At 34.5% G+C, this 17885-nt stretch overlaps 2 protein-coding genes and 1 pseudogene across 2 annotated transcripts; 2 read left to right on the top strand and 1 right to left on the bottom strand.

Annotated features, from left to right (window-relative positions):
• The first annotated feature begins 62 nt into the window (after nucleotides 1-62).
• On the top strand, nucleotides 63-758 carry LOC145566249 (putative serine/threonine-protein kinase WNK6 pseudogene; annotated as a pseudogene).
• Nucleotides 759-2114: 1356 nt separating this feature from the next.
• LOC145567371 (hexosyltransferase GAUT11-like) lies at nucleotides 2115-6992 on the bottom strand. Its single transcript, XM_081626636.1, has 2 exons — nucleotides 6646-6992; nucleotides 2115-3977 (listed from the first exon to the last, which is right to left on the bottom strand). The coding sequence occupies exons 1-2, from the start codon at nucleotides 6802-6804 to the stop codon at nucleotides 2526-2528; spliced, it is 1611 nt and encodes a 536-aa protein (XP_081482762.1). The 5' UTR covers nucleotides 6805-6992; the 3' UTR covers nucleotides 2115-2525.
• A 5774-nt stretch (nucleotides 6993-12766) lies between these two features.
• On the top strand, nucleotides 12767-16666 carry LOC145568537 (ADP/ATP translocase ER-ANT1-like). Its single transcript, XM_081627959.1, has 3 exons — nucleotides 12767-13227; nucleotides 14098-14469; nucleotides 16109-16666. The coding sequence occupies exons 1-3, from the start codon at nucleotides 12967-12969 to the stop codon at nucleotides 16412-16414; spliced, it is 939 nt and encodes a 312-aa protein (XP_081484085.1). The 5' UTR covers nucleotides 12767-12966; the 3' UTR covers nucleotides 16415-16666.
• Nucleotides 16667-17885: the final 1219 nt, after the last annotated feature.

Here is a 17885-nt window from a genome sequence, read left to right on the forward strand (position 1 = left end):
ATCTCTCTGTTTCTGTTCTGTTCTGTTCTCTTCTGCTGTTAATCACTACTTCATCAGTAGCCATGTCGGGTTCGAGTTCACAAGCAATGCTACGAAGCGATGTTGAGGAGACAGATCCCACGGGGCAATACGAAAGGTACCGTTACATCATATCACACCCCAACTCCAAGAAAATAGTTTATGGAGGAATTGATCAAGCTACTGGTATACAAATCAACTGGTGTAAGATAGCCTTAGGACTTGCAACAGAAGAAGATATCAAGAAGAATATAAACTTTAAAGATTTTTGTGATGAGCCTAAATTGTTACAGTCGTTACATCATGAAAACATAATAAAATGCTACCGTTTTTGGCCTGATGATACCCTGAAGACTGTTCATATGATTACTGAGCCTTTTTATTCAGAGAATTTAAGGGATTACAGTTTGAAACATGGTCTTGTTGGTAATAAGCAAGTAATCAGGAGATGGTGTAAACAGATTCTTTTAGCTTTGGAATATCTTCACAGTCAAAACCCGCCGATTATGCACCGTGATCTTAGCCTCGAAAACTTCTTTATTGATGGGAATACAGGCGAGGTTAAGCTAGGAGAATTTGGTGTCGCGATAAGGCTTGAAGAGAATGCTGATAAACCGCCGTATGCTGGTACACCAGAGTACAAGGCACCAGAGTACAATATACCAAAGGGTTATTCGTTGAACTATAGTGAGACGGCTGACATATATTCTTTGGGGATGTGTGTACTTCAGATGACTTAGAGAAAAGATTTACAGTGAATGCAGGAATCGCGCTGAGATTCAGTCGTGTATTAAAAGGGGTGTAATGCCTGCTGCGCTAGAACAAGTGACAGATGATGAGATTAAGCACTTCATTAAAAGGTGTCTGCCTAAATCATATGAAAGACCTTCAGCATCTGCTCTGTTGGAAGACCCGTTTATTCCATCTGATGAGGAATTTCGAGGCATACGAATAGGGGAGAGCAGCAGGGTTATACCAGATGCAGATGCAGATGAAAATGCAGATGAGAGGCAGGATGGAAGGACTCAGGGAGGAGGAAGCAAGCCTGTTTGGCGTAAGAAGCTGTCAAAACTGTCGTTGATTATGCGCAAGAACAAATGATCCTAGGCTCAATTTGATTCTTTAGTACAATACTAAGCTTCTCTTAGGTATCAAGTCTTTTATGTCAGACTACAAATTAAAATCAGTCTTTAATTCTAGGTAGTATGTTAGTGGTATGATATTACTCAGTCTTAGGTTGATGCTGAGGTTTCTAATCATGCATAGTAGTGTGTGTCAGTCAGTCAGCAGTCAGTCAGTCAATCAGTCAGTGCGTCTGTTGATTGAATTTCATCAGTTGTAAGTGTCTGATTTGTGTCAAGAGCATTGCTGAATTAGTTGATTGTAACAAATTTGTCAAGAACATTACTGAGTTGAATGTAATAAATTTAGTATTAAGTAATTTGTTTTTCTTTCTTTATGCAGTTTCTGGGTTTTTCGATTGTGTTTTCTGTCATAACTACTGTAATGTGAGTTAAGCACAGGCTACATAACCAAGATTCCGAGTCATTAGAGTTGCTAAATCGGATGTTTAATTAGCTTGAGTCACATGTAACTAGTACGGTATAATTGAGTACGGTTAGTCGTGCTATGTCATCTAGCTTAGAGTTTATTCGAGTTGAACTCCTAATATAAAATGTATCTTATAGTAACACCACACTTAAAATGTAACAAAGGCAAATTACACTAATGCACCAATACCTAAATCTGAAAAATTAAATCAAACAAAGAAAAACAATTGATCATGAATTAGTGATACTTCGTGTATTAATAAGTCTAGACCTGTAATGAAACTCAGTTCTTGTCAATGTACTCTGAATTCAAGATGATGCCAGTTTTATATTAATTTAGTGATTAAAATGAAGCTTGAGATTTTTCAAATTTCAAACCACCTTCATTAATGATACCATCAACTTCCATGCTCGAGTGGTGCAAGTTTTCCATCTTGAGGAAACGGGTATGATTTGTATAAAATTTAAGCGCAATACAGTACAGAGGGGACTAACAAACTGAAAAGCTTAGGTAATCTTCATAACCAACTGTGAAATTGACATCTCTAGAACAAAATAGCTACCATGAATACCATCTATTAGAGTAAAATTACAATTGAATCCAAAATTGCTATGAATTTATTACACATTGCTACAAAAATGAAAAAAGAATCTACAACTGTATCAAAGGCCAAAAAATTAAGATCCACCAGCCAAAAGTGAATAACCAGCACCATTTTTTTTCCAGTACAATTTGTGGGCCCTTATATCTGTAAAACCAACTTCCTCTATTAGAATACATATGTAATATGAGGAACTAAAGTGTACCAATAAAGGATCCTAAATGAAGACAAAAATCCTTTTCTGACTCTACAATTGGTTGAATCGCAGGCTCCGGCGTTCATGACTGCATAAATTACCAGCAAAACTTCAAAGTTAAAAAAAAAAATTAAGTAAAAAATAAACTATGCTTGCTGTTCAACTTGTGACACACTCCTGAAGGTATGTACTGCTCTGGTTCACATATCGATCCCACAAAGGTTTATACCGGCCAATGGCCAATTTTAGCCATGGCTTCATGTTCCCATTGTAGTGAATTACAGCTGCACTCTCTATTAGACGGTTATCAATGTTTGGATCATATCCTAATCCAAGTACGTGCCATCTTCGATCAAGCGGCTCTGTTAATCCATAGAAGCTGAGAAGTCCAGGAGGGAGAGTACCTAGCTTCCACAATGACCGATCATAGTTTTGCTCCATCCAGTAGTGATAACGAGTAGTCACATTTGCTTTTCTCCAGGCAATCAAATCGAAAACATTCATGCCAAATGCCCATCCACAAGCCTGAGGATCAAATTTCGAGCTAATAATTGAGTTGGAAAAATTGAGATATTTATAGTACCGATGAAATGCTTCAAGGCAAGTTTCAACAGCTCCATTCACATTTCCATGCAAGTCCAATGAGAAAAGTGGGGTCAGATCCTTCTGGACAACCACATCATCATCGAGAAAAACTACTTTCTCCAGCTGGGGGTAAATGTCAGGCACATAGAACCGAAGGTGGTTTAATAGAGAAAGGTATTTTGGGTTCCGAAACTTGGGTTCAACTCTGAAATCTTGTGACCCACCAAAGTAGTAGGCCTGGGAATCAGGGTCAAGCAGCTGTTTGAAGACAGGAGAGTAAGAGGAATTCAGCCAAGTGAACTCTTCAATATTCTGAACCTCTATTGTTGCACCTTTGAAGTCATTACTTAGAAACCAAGTCTGCATAGCACCATACGTGACACCATTTGTAACTATGTGGAATACAAGTTGCTTTGGATGGTCAGCATTGGAGATGGTAGAGTTGACAACCACTGACACACCAAGCAAATTATCTGAAAATATGCAAAAATGGTACAGATTGTTGTCCACGAGACGGGGAGAATTCTTGTTCTCATCTGCTAGTGGCTGTAGCGATGGCTTCTTCAACCAATCAGCCATCAGTTTGATGTTCAAGCAATGGAGAGTCTTAGGTAAGGATTCAGCTGCCAACTGCCCGAAAATTGTGCTCTGAACAGTTGCTGCATGTGCACGCTCCTCTAGTGCTTGAATGTGAGATTTCATAGTCATTATTGTGGTAGCTAGGTCATAGTGTGCATCCTGCGACTTGAAGATCAGGGATGACAGGCTTTTAATTACTGGTTCTGCTTCATCCAGTGATATAGCCTCTCCTCTCATGGCAGCTTTTGAAAGCAGAAGCTGGCAACTTCTGATCCTTGAGCTGAGCTCCCAAGCAAGCTGAAGGTTGTTATGCTCTTTTGCAATGATCACATAAGCCTTGGCAAGGGTCATTTGATCAGCTAATTGCCTTGCAACTGAACTTGAACTTAATAACTGGTCTGTAAAATTCAATCGCTCCCGAGTAGGCTCTACTGTATCATCCTTTTTCTGTCACAAATCATTAGCCACTGGTAAGATACTGCAAGTAATACGCTGATTCCAGGACATTACAAGCACAATTTCAATTCAGATGTGGATTACTATAATAATATGTGCATCATTGTAGTAGTGTGTTATTCTATTACAAATTTGTACTGATTCAAGTAAATAACAGCTTATTATAGCTCGCCATGTATGAACATCCAAGGTGATGCATTTTCACTAGCAAATATGTATCTTTCTTCATTTATACACAATGAAAGTCATCACCAACTAGAGGTGTGGATACAATAAATTAATGTACTCAACCTGCAGTTTCACTGTACAAAAAGTATGTCTGAATCAAACATAATTAATGCGTTTCTTACATAAAGAAAATACATCACAGTAAGATGATGGTTTGAATTAAACTCAAGATGATGTACATAGATTCTACATTGTACAAGTATCACAGAAAACGGAGGAAAAGCTCAAAAAATTCTGGATTGTGAGCAAGAGTGATCTAAATGGTGCAAACGTAGATTCAAAGTAAAGTTTTGTTAATAATAAGAAGTTTGATATATCATTGGTCTAACTTAGAGCGTCAAAACATATATTAGGAAGTTCCATTTTATCTAGGATTTAAAGACATAATTTGAGATGCATAAAGGACTAAAAATTAGATTGCTTAACTCATGTCCTCAAAGTAAAGTAGTACACAAAACCAAAAAAAAAATTGGTGAATAAGCTGGAATGCCAATAGCATATACAGAATTTACATGATGCACTGTCAATAAAACAGGAACATTGTGGGATACATAAATTTTATTTCATAATTTGGAAAATCCTACGTAGCATATACAACACAAAGGGTAAGTACCCTCAAGACCAAGAATTGTGTGTGTGGTTACTATTTTTCACACCCTCAGAAACTGGAACAATTTTCAAACACATTTAAATCTCACCTATGTAAGGGGGTTACAATTTCACATCCTCGGAGACTGTTAGCTGATACATTTGCCACATTTATTATACACAATAGTATGATACAAAAAAATGGTTCAATAAGTAGCAGATATTTAAGGGAAGAACAAAAAAAGAAAAAGAAGACAGAAGAGGATAACTAACACTGATCATGACAAAGGCTAGCAAAAGTGAAGAAAAGTTTAGACTTTTATTTTCTTGTCGGCCTCTCTGTTAGAAGGAGAGTGATGGAGGAAGAACAGATCAGTTTCAGATATAAGGTTACACAAAACAGTTTCCAGCTAAAATAGTTAAGTTCAATAGGACTTGGCATTCATCAAGCTGTTATTACTAGTTGATTCCCTAGAACTTTGAAATTAGATTTTGACATTATAGAGTAATTCCCAATCCTTCTGGGATTAACGCTTTGGCAATGTTTAATTGTTGTAAAGTTATAAAGGCTACATATAAACTGAGCTAGAGTTTGGAATGACTACCATTCTACGGGTTTGAGAACAAGAAGTATACACTATGATTAAGCAATTCCTTTCCCATTCTTGATGGGACCTACAAAAAAATACTAAACAAAAAGAGATCTAGTTTAGTAAATAACTAAAAGAACTAGGGCTTCAATGAGATTCACAGAATAGAAAGAGGCAATTCCCTATTAAAATAAAGATTAGTTTACTTGATATCATGCCCATGAACATTAAGATGTTTTACATTACTTTATCAGGAGCACCTGATCACTATATGCATTGTATGGTTAACCATTCAGCTTTGACAATGAAGGCTTTACAAAGCTTGAACTTTACATCCCTAAATGGCTATACATCTCTTTTATACCCCTAGAGACAAAATACACTGATCTACAGGATACAGCCAAATGCCTATAGGAAGATCACTTTATTTCTAAATGACTTAAATTTGAGTTCACAACCTGGACTCGCATCAAATGGTGGCACATAAGGCTCAAGATATACATTACAAAGCACAAAGTCCTAAGAATTCGAACATGACAAAAGGAATAAGAATTTGTAACCACAATACAGGACATCTCTCAGGGAAGCATTACGAACTATGAAGAAGCATAATACAAATATGCCCTAACAAAACAAATCATATGAGATCATCACCCAATTACGGTACCAGATTTTGAGCATACATGGTTATTGGAAAACGTATTGAATCCACCTTATTGTGCGAGATAGAACTTCTCTCTGTGGTGCCTCAATTTTAATATGGTAGACATACAAGATTCGAGATATCATCCAAATCAAGTAATGGCCTCAGGTTATGAAAATACAGTCAAAATCATATATTCAAGTTATACTCTCATCCATCTAAACTAGTAATTCAAACATTGACATCACACAAATGAGAACCTATAGTTATATGAATCTAATGAACTTGGATATCTTACACAAATCAGGAAAATTCCCCAACAAATTCCTCAAACATGGTAAAAACCACGGATAGATTAACACTACAACTAAACAAAAACAACCAAAAAGCAAGAAATGAGTATAAAGTAATCCGTTACCACTTATATGACATCTCACCTACCAAGATTCTGCCAATAAAATCACCTTTGACCCACAAAATAATTTGACAAAATAACACTTAGATAAACCTCTAATCAATCCAAATTCATCATCCAACCTCAAATGATAAGCATTTAATTCAAATATATAATATTATAATTAAATTTGATTAAAAAAATTGAGTAAATTACCACTGTCGGCTGATGAACATGATCTTGATTATGATGATTATGTTGAACAACAAACAAAATAATCCCAGCAAAAAAGAACAATCCAAGAAGTGCCCAGATCCAATTAGAAATTCTTCTTCGAACAGGGCGCCGGAAATCAGCCGCCCGCCGCCCCCGCATCTTCCGCCGCAAATAAAAATCACCCCAAAACTCAACAACCTAAGCTGAACCCATCATCAATCAAGATTTAAATATTAATTTAAAGTATAAATTTGATTAAAATCTCAATTAAAACAAAACCCAATTCAGTATTTTGGTTGAAAATTATGCCCAAAAGTCTAAAATGGCAAAATTCACCCAGAAATGACTGATCAAAATGTGGGGTTTAAAGTTGTTTTTTTTTTTTTTTTTACTGGGTTTATGAGCAGCAAATGATGAAAGAAATAAAAAGAAGAAAGTATAGATTTGGAATGAATGGGGTCAGTAAAAATCAGCACATTTATTTGGACAGCTTTTATATAATTAATAATTAATCAATTAAATTAAGAGGAGAAATGAATTTTTGGTTTCAGCTTCTGCACTGTTCACATTGGCGGGGAAGGGAAGGAGGAAGGGCATCTCCACATGACTACATGTGCTGATGTGCTCTTGCCCTTCTTTTTTTTTTTAGTCTTCGCTTTTAACTTTTTTTTACTCCATGCATTTACTTTTTTTTTTTTTTTTTTTTTTTTGAAGAAACTCCATGCATTTACTTGGAGGAGGCATTAAGGATAAATCCCTAATGAAGACCGGATTTTACATCCATGCACCTTTTCTCTTTTTCTCGGTATTTTAATGAAGAGCGGATTTTACATCCACGCACCTTTACTCTTTTTCTCAGTATTTTATTTGGAAATTCTCGTTTTTATTTTATATTTGAGAGGATTTTCAAAAGATGTTGGTATCATTTTATGTATGGATGATTTATATAAAAGTAATGACTATATTTATCGATTTGTATTCTGTCATATCATTTATTTGTCTACCTATTGCCTATCTATGCTATGTATATACAATATCATTTATTTGTCTACCTATTTTTTTTTTTAAGGAGAGTATTGAAGTTTTTCCCATAGTATTAGCATACTCGCCAAAAGTGGGGGCGAGCATGGATCGGATATCTGATATCCGAAACTATAAAATCTGATATTCGATCCTAAAACTTTCGACTATCCGATATCCGAAATACTTTAAAGCATTGATTTACATAGAAATACCGGGTGTATATAATAAATTTCACAATATTTGTGAAGCTTTCTAATGATATACTGGTTGTAATATTGAAAGAACTAACAACAAAATTATATACTCATTTTGTATTTTAAAGGACGATATTTGACATTTTGCACTATTAGGTCATGTTCACTTCACCTTAAAAAAAATAATATTAAGTATAAATAATTTCAGTTCAGCAAAAATAAGTTTAGTTCAGTAAAATTAATTTCAGTTTAGTAAAAATAATTTGAGTTCAGTAAAAATAAGTTCAGATCAGTAACAGTTTTTTTAAAGAAGAATTATAATAGAAAATCAGTAAAAATAATTTCAGTTCACAAAAATAGTTTCAGTTCAGTGAAATTAATTAAGTTCAGTAAAAATAATTTAAGTTTAGCAAATATAATTTTGTTTCAGTAAAAATAATAAAAATAATTTTAGTTCAGCAAAAATAAGGTGAATTGGAAACGATGCCTTATATACAATAATCATGTAATGTGTCATTGGATTAGTTATATTTTGTAATTTAATTTATACCAATAAAAAATCAAAGATATTAATATTCAACATTGCAATAGGCAAACATTCTAGTCAATTTGTTGCACTTACAAAAATCAAAGGGATTAGTACTTACTACTTAGTATTTGTCTTTTAAAAGAACGATTTGCCCAATTGGTGTTAAAAAATAAATAAATTACAAAAATAGTGTTCACTTAAAAATATTTCTCAAAGTAGTGTTCATGTAGGTTCGGAAATTACAAAGCTAGGAATTAAAAAATAATGGCTAATATAATCCAAATATATATATGTATACCATTAAATTCTTTACGGTAATGTATATGAGTATATCTTTACGGAGTACTACTTAATCTTATCCCTGACAAAGACTATTGGACACATTATAATGGACCAAAAGTTGTTGTTGATGCTAGTCTCAAGCGTAGTCCCGGACGACCTCCTTCCCAAAGATTACGAAATGAGACGGATGAAGGTAATCGAGCAAAGGTGACATGTAGTGTTTGTCGACAAAGGGACACAATAAAAAAAAATTGTTTGTCAAGGTTAGCTAATTTTTTAAGATTATTAAGTTTCTTATATGTATATATAGTTGTTCAAATGGAATTACTTTTCTTACTAATAATGTTGCATGTCTACTTTTTAACAGATCAAATGGAGCTTCCAACTCTACTTCTTGGCCAACATGACTCTTCAAATTTTCATTTGAAGCATGAGCACACATCAGTACTTTGAAGGTTGTTCGATCATCATCTCCAAATTCATATAAAATGGTGCTAAATTGAATTTTTTATTTAGCTAGTATGACATGTTTTGAGCTATTTTGTAATAAAGTAATACCATCTCCGATCCAAATTGATTGCATTGTAGAACTAGCAGTTGGTTTAAAGAATGGTGATTGAGTTCCCTTTGATAATTTAAATCCGTCTAAATAATGCATTATATATCATGTTATATATAAGTTTTTTGACAAGGTTATGTCCATAACAAAAATGCTAGAAATTTTTAAACATTTATATTACTTCGAAATTCATAATCCATACTCTGGTCAAGATACCGTAAGCGTTAAAAATAAAGAATTTAATGGTATACATATATATATTTGGATTGTATTAGCCATTAATTTTTAATTCCTAGCTTTGTAATTTCCGAACCTACATAAACACTACTTTGAGAAATATTTTTAAATGAACACTATTTTAGTAATTTATTTATTTTTTAACACCAATTGGGCAAATCATTCCTTTTAAAAAAGATCAATATTTTTTTTTTTTTTTTTTTTTTTTTTTTTTGAAAAGTCACGTATAACATAGAATAATTGAAGATTTGAAGAAGTCATGTTTGCTAATCTTTTTCATCATTTCCTTAATAATGTCTCAGTATGGCCTAATTGCCTACTTAGGTAGTAGCTAGATTACACAAATTGGAACCATAATAATGGCCCATCGAAACAACCTAAAAATACTTTAATAAAATTAGAGTCAAAAAAAAAAAAAAAAAAGGGGGGGGCATAAATCAACTTATTACTACTGTTAGAATATGACAACTTGAAGGTCAAGTAGTTTTCTGTCTCTAGTAGGGTTGTTCCTAGGTGGTTCCTAACCCACGTAAGGAGTAGGGAGCATCTTCCAAAAAAAAAAAAAAAAAAAAAATCAAAGAGATCAAGACAAAGTTCACAAAAAAAATACAAAGTATGTGTCACTCTAATGATGTAAAATAATTTATTAATATCATAATATTGGTTATACCACAGAAATACTTTAAGCCAAGCATTGATTTACTTAAGAAAAGATTATCAAAACTCGAGGATGAGAACATTGTCTTTTATTTTTTATTTTTTATTTAGACATAGTCAAATCCAACCAAACCATCGTGTTTCATGTTATTTATTTATATTGTTGGTTAGTAAGGAAAAGGGTCTTACCGAGCCAGAATCTCTTAAGCGTCCACCCGACTCAGGTTAACGGATAGGCCTTTTACAAATGATAGTGTTTTAGGGGAGGTGGGGGGGAGGAAATCTCCACCCCAAAGAGTCTTTAGCAGAATTTAATCGAGATACAAATTTTCTCATTGTGTCTACTAAGTTAATTAGAAAACATTACAATATAAAAAAGGAAAAGGATTTTAATTGTGTTATGCATTAGATTCATGGTTATTGTGCCTTAGGGCTTAGGGTGATCCAAACCTTCATAACTTAGAAGCATTTTGAAATTGAGAGAAGAGAAGATAAATCCTATGGACATGAAGCATAAAATTCAACTCCCTAATACAAATGAACATGGAAGACTAGAAAATATTCTATGCAAATAATTCTAGGGGCATTAAGGCACAAGTGCACAACTTTGTTGTTTACACTTTAATTGGTTGATAAATCTATATTTTAAAGGTATAATTTTTCATTAATCAAATCACATTCAATTATAATCCGCATTAAAACATGAGGTGTACCAATATGAAAAAATTGTCCAAGTATAAATGATGTTGCTTTTAATTTACACTAAAATTTTCAAAAAGAATATAACATGATTAAAAAAAGAAGACTTGCTGATGATTCATATACTTGACTCAAGTTAACGTACTCTTTAATTAACCCAAAAAAAAAAAAGTCAACATACTCCAATACTTGACATACATGAAGTGCCATTAACTCCACTTAATGTCAAATTTAAAAAAAAAAACTCCGCTCAACACGTGATGTAAGATATTAGAGTTTAATGAAGTGTTTGCTTTTTAATGGTTTCTCATGCTTGCCATAGTTTCTCAACATTGAGAAACATTTGATGTTTCTCGTTTCTCATACATGGCAAAAAAGTACTCCCTTCGTGATGAATTACTCGTAACAAAGAGGGAATTTGCGGAGTCATAGGGAAAAGATGATAAGTGTAATTAATGAAAAATAATGGCATGTGTTTAGTATTAATCCAAAAAAAATAAACACCAAGCATCACAACCACGAAACCACCACCACCTAGCAAAACCACAACCACGAAAACACCACCACCCAGCAAACCACCAACGAGCCCAGCACCACAAACAAACCCAGCGAACCCGCGATCAACGAACCCAGCGAACCAACAAACCCAGCGAACCAACGAACCCAACGAACCCACGAACCCAGCACGAACCCACGAACCCACGATCAACGAACCAGCACCACCACCATTTTCGAGAACCCTTCGCGAAGCCACGAACCCATGAACCACGAACCAGCACCACCACCACCTACGAACCCACGAACCCATGTACCACGAACCAGCACCACCACCACCTACGAACCCATGAGAGAGAAAAAGAAGGCGGCCACAACAAAAAGGACGGCGACAGTGACTTCCGGCGACGGTGGTGTGGTCGAATCAAGGGGAGATGAACAAAAAAACAAAAGTTCTGGGTTGATGAACATCGAATGGAGATTGGTGGTGATGGTGGTGGTGAGAATGAATATAGATGGAAGGGGAATGATTTTGGTGGAAACAATTAAGTTAATCAATGTTAGGATTTAAGTTAATAAGTTAAAATAAGTAGTTTAATTAGGGTGTTTTTTTTAAAAAAGTAAGGGTAATTTTGTAAAATTACACAAAAAAAACTTACTAAAAAAAGAAAGAAAAAAGTTTGTTACAAGTAATGTGTACCGGCCATTTTTAATAATTGTTGCGAGTAATTCGTAACGGAGGGATTATATTTTTTTTTTTAGAAAATGGCAAAAAAGTATATAATTGTCAATATGTTATATTTTTATTTTTAAAAAACTTTCCCCCCTCATTTCCTTATTCTTCTAGCCTCCTCCATATTCTTATTCAGATCTCCATTCAAAACCCAACTCCATCAGCTCCCTCCGATCCCAACCTGCAACCACCTTTATCTTCATCCTTTTCAACCATTTATGTTTTAACTAACTAAAACTGTATTGAAAATATCCATCTTTCCTCTTATGAACCACCATTTTCACCACCATGAATTAAACAAAAACCCTAAGAAATAATCATGATCAATTCCAAAGGTTAGATGCATCATCCTCCTCCATTAAAGTCTCTTGCCATGTTCGATTTCTCCATTGAAGTTCTTCGATTCTTCTTATCCATTGAAGTTGCTCTGTTTTTACTTGAATTAATTTATTCATTAGAAAAAAATTACAATATTAAGTTTTAATATAAAGTTTCATAATATCAAGTTTTAATAACCATCTCGAGTCGAATTTTGACCGAGTTGCTCACAAGCTGCTCAATTCAATTAGCACCCCTATTATTAACATATGACAAAGTTAAATAATTTTCATTCCAACCTTGCACAACTCAAAACCAAAAGCACAAACCTGAATTTGACCTATTGACTCGAATTGACACCAATGCTTCCAATTTTGGTAGCGCGGATAATTTGTTCTTCAAAAAAAATAAAAACAAGCAAAACGTCCAAAAACGAGGCTAAAGGTCTGGGCCCCAAAAAACACCATGAACTCAAATTCATGGTAAACATTACCCGTCATCCTTCGGTGGCGCTCTTCTCTTTTACCCACCATTTTTCGTCGTCATTTGCTTCATCCGACGAAGAGGAGAGAGAAAATCACGGCGGCGTGATTAAATGGCAACAAGAAAAGGGGAGAAGTTCTCGGCGGATTGGATAATGGGAGGTTCGGCGGCAGTGGTGGCGAAGACGGCGGCAGCACCGATTGAAAGGGTTAAACTGCTGTTGCAAAATCAGGGTGAGTTGTTGAAGAGAGGTCGTCTTCATACTCCGTATTTGGGTGTTTCTGATTGCTTCAAAAGGGTTCTTCGAGAAGAAGGTGTTCTTGCTTTTTGGAGGGGAAATCAAGCCAATGTCATTCGTTATTTTCCTACCCAGGTCTTTGATTTTTATAATTTTGTTTAGAAATTTTGATGGGTTTTTGCTGGAATTGGAATTAATTTGTTGGGTTTTGTGGTTTTTTGGTTGATTGTTATTTTGTTTGTTAGTTTGTTTTTCAGATTTTATAGGGTGTATTGATTAATGCAGTGAAAAATGTAAATGGAAAATGAGTATGTGGGATATTTGTTCTACTTTCAGTTGATATTCACCAAGTGTTAATGTCATTGTTTTGTTGGATTTGTGGAAATAAGAAGATACTCTATAACATTTGGTGTTAATTTGAAATAAGGATGTGGGTATTGCTCTATTTGTCAGTTTATTATTGGCATTGTAATGATGCGATTATTTGGTGGGATTTTAGTTGTATGAAGGAACAAAGGTTGATTTTTGCTTGGAAATAACAAAAGTTGATGATGTGGGTCTCGAGGAAAAGAGTGAAAGTTAGGAAACAAATGTTGGAGATCTTTGGTTTAACATTAGATTGCTCATGAAACGGGCGCTTCGTAACATATTGATTGGAAAAGAGTGAAAGTAAAGGAAACACGTTAAGATTTCTCAGTCGATATGCTAACAGACTGATTGGAAAAGAGTGTAAATTTGGGGGAAAAAATTATTGAACTTAAATTAGTATTAAGTTTGGTATAAAGGAATTGATTCTTAAATAACTTTATTTAGATGTGGATTAATAATAGTTGCTGGACTGGAGGTACTTTTAGTATGATTAGGCCTGGTTGAAGCAAGGAAGTGCTGTACAGAAACTTGTACGGAGTATTACGTAAGAAGATTTGAGCTTTGCTGTTTGACATTGAATCTTATGGCCTGTTTCTATTTAAAAGATAGAGAACTGAAATTTCTGATGCTATGCAGGCTTTCAACTTTGCATTCAGAGGGTACTTCAAGAGTCTTTTTGGACGTTCTAAGGAGAGAGATGGCTACTTGAAATGGTTTGCTGGAAATGTGGCTTCTGGAAGTGCTGCTGGAGCAACAACTTCAGTCTTTCTCTATCATTTGGATTATGCACGTACACGACTTGCTACTGATTCTCAGGGAGTTTCTTTGAATGGACAACGTCAATTTAAAGGATTGGTTGATGTTTACCGCAAGACATTGTCAACTGATGGAATTGGAGGGCTTTATCGAGGATTTGGAGTATCAATATTTGGAATCACACTTTATCGGGGTTTGTACTTTGGGATATATGACACTTTGAAGCCGCTTATTTTGATTGGACCTCTTCAGGTTGGTCACTCCCTTTTTTTTTGACGGAGTATTTTATTACACCCTTAGCTGTCTGCTTAGTTTGATTTTACTGAAAACCTTTGCAATGCAGCATCAATTTTGCTCCCACTGGGTTGATGGAAAATGTTAATGCCTGTAACTTTAACAATCTTGTTAGATGTCAATTGTCAAATGGCAGAAAACATTCGTATTGAATGCTTGATGGACCTCTCTTTTCTTATTTTGTATTGGTCAACTAGTTTAATTTCCTTTGCTCATCTTCCTCCCACCACCATGGCACCATTATAGGCAGCTGTAATGATTTTTTCATGGTACTGCTATGGAAGTAAGATCTATACAATTGAAAGGAGAAAAGAGCCAAGGAATTTGTTTCTCGTTGCTATTCTTTTAGACAAATGTTTGTATATACATGTAGTGCACACTTCTTTTTTGCTGTTGCTAAAACAAGGTCAAAGGAGAGTGGTTTGTAGAAATTTTGTAAAATTTACCGATCTTTTTCTGGTGAAGTCATTGCTTGTGTTTAATATTTGAGTAAAAAAGAGTAGTAGGCCTTAAAGAAAAGAATTAAAGATAGTGGAAAGCAGGCTGGAGAAATAGAAAATGAGTTGTAATACAGAAAAGTGATAGAATCTTGATACTGAAGCCCCATGGTTGGTAATGCTCTATTGGAGATAATAATATAGAAGTTGTGGTAGACTAAGAATGACTTGGGTGGACGGGGTACCATGTATTGAGGATATGAAATTAAGGTCTTTATGATCATATTATGGAATGCAATAGGAGTGATTGCAGGAAAGTGATTAATGTAAGTGACTTGTGGAACGACATCTTGTTCCATGTTGGCAAGGACTATCCTTTTGGGATTGAGGATTTGATAATGTTGTTTGGCGGAGGGGCCTCTCTTCAAGCTAGACACAACATAATCATGTCAAAAAACTTTGACACTTACCTGACCTAAATAATTAATCTTCGATTGTTTTATATATTGGGTAGTCGTGTTGACCTATTTAACTTTGTTTGAATTTGAAACATCAAGAACAATAAAATGACGGATCACTCTCTCTGTCTGATTATGCTATATTACTAAAGTAGTTCTGGTTTAGCTAACTACTAACTTTCTCGGGTATACTGAAATTTTGAAGAAAGAATTCAGATTAATCTATCTCTTATCTTCAAGTTGCGTTAACATGTGGTAATATTTTCTACTCCCTCTGTCCACAAATAAAAGTCCTCTTAGGATTAAGTGTGAAGATTAAGAGTTTTAATCAGGAGGGAGGCTTATGGCATAGACTGTGTAAAATGTAAATGTAACAATAAGAAATTATGGTAGATAATACTTTGTATACTTTGTATAAAAGAAAGATAAGCTCTTTTATTAGAACCGAATCACATGATAGAATTGGGTGAATATTCTGTATAAAGTAATTGGGACTTATAGAAATGGATATCCAAAAATAATATGCCAGATTTATACTTGTGGACAGGAGTATATGTTTTTGTCATTCAGGTTGTAATATATTGTATTTGTGTTTGAAAACTCATCACTAACCATACCCATTTAATCTTCATCTTATCATATACAAATACTACTTTATTAAAATATGAATTCTGATTGCTTTTTATCTTTCGATTGTTACAGGATAATTTCCTTGCTTGCTTTTTCTTGGGTTGGGGAGTGACAACTACATCTGGTATCTGTGCCTATCCATTTGACACCGTGCGCCGGAGGATGATGCTTACATCTGGGGAGTCTGTTAGGTATTCTAATGCATTACATGCATTACGTGAGATTATTCATCATGAAGGGTTTTCTGCTCTTTTCCGGGGTGTTTCTGCAAATATCCTTTTGGGGATGGCAGGGGCTGGAGTGCTAGCAGGCTATGATAAGTTGCACCGTATTGCTTATGGACATGGTTATAGGTTTGGGCCTTACAATAAGTTGTGAAAATGAAGTGTATAAGATTCTTGCTTTTGTACAGCTCCAAAATGTACTTATTGTATCTCCATTGATTTTTCACAAAGGGATTCAACTCATTCAGAAGGAAAAGTCACAGCCAAAAGTGTAGGAATTATAAGTCTCATACTCATTGAATGTTCATTATTGATGTCATCAACAAATGTTGTTCATAATGGCAATCCCAATTGTATAAACTGTATAGTTTCACCAGATCATATTAATGTAACTGCTTCTCTTTTATTTCTATGTGTTCAAATGCTTCCTTGTTCATGTTAATATAGTCTGGCTAATTCTGTTGTGGAAGAACCACAGTGTTCTGAAACAGAACAGCCAGTCTGATGATGCCTGATCCTGATGATGCCTGATCTTTGGCAGGGCTTTCAGGCTTTGGGGTTCCAATCTGTTTCTTCTGCTTAGCTCTAGTACTTACTGACAGGTATCAGGCTTGGTTATACTATAGTTTACTTTATAATATCCGTATTGCTTTCTTCATTTTCTCAAGTAATCAATTTTTTATTTTATTTTATTTATTTATTTTGTGTTGAGTCATGGGGTCCATTATGACAAAAACTTCTTCAATTTTGTTTCTTTTTTGTATAAATGCTCCTTTGATCGATTAAGGTCAATCTGAAATCTGAACTATGGGTTATTAATGTCTAGTTTCTTTCTTTCTAAATGGTCATTTTGTGTATTATTGCTCCTGGTAGACTTGATTCTATAATTAGTCAGAATCACATGTTACTTTTTTATTTAATAATTTTTTTATTTATTAATATTTTTAAATCTATGCTTCTGGTCCTCTCCTTCAGGTAGTTTTGTGAAGTATTTATTTATTGTGTTCCTCAGTCTTGATCACTATTCACTGGTCCGTATAAAGCTGATTCTACAACTAGTTTGATACACATATACTTTCCCAATCTGATGTAAAAAGGGCAGGTTTCAGATATGAAATAGCATGACTTCATTTTCAGTTACAAGAGGTGCGGTGCAACATATTTGTCTTCATACCAGAAATGTCAGTGATTTTTGGTACACTTACTACACTATCAAAGTATTAAGGATAGATGTTAATGGACAATGGTTTCAAACTTGTTAAGGGTGGAGCATTTTCCGTTGTCAAGGTGGGTTTCATAGCTTCTTATTGGTGAATATCCTTCTTTTATGCCTACATGACAGTATAATTGCTAGTGTTACACCATTTGAGGTGAAAAGTGAATTTAACTAGTACTAAGGTTGGAGTTTCATCCGTAGCATAAATCAGTACTTTTTGTTTTTCAGTTGTAAGAAATTTTTTTAGTTTATTCTAATTCTGTGCTCATAACACTTAAAATTTATTATGTATTTTACAATGCAGTTTTTTTGGGCATCTGGGTGTTGAAGGCTTCACCAGACTATTCTTCTGGCATCCTCATCTCTGGTACAATTGGTCTAAGCTTTGGGGAGTCTGTCTTTGCATACT

Source organism: Chenopodium album, chromosome 11 (genome assembly GCF_948465745.1).
Source record: "Chenopodium album chromosome 11, dcCheAlbu1.1, whole genome shotgun sequence".
In the NCBI taxonomy this organism is placed as follows: domain Eukaryota; kingdom Viridiplantae; phylum Streptophyta; class Magnoliopsida; order Caryophyllales; family Amaranthaceae; genus Chenopodium; species Chenopodium album.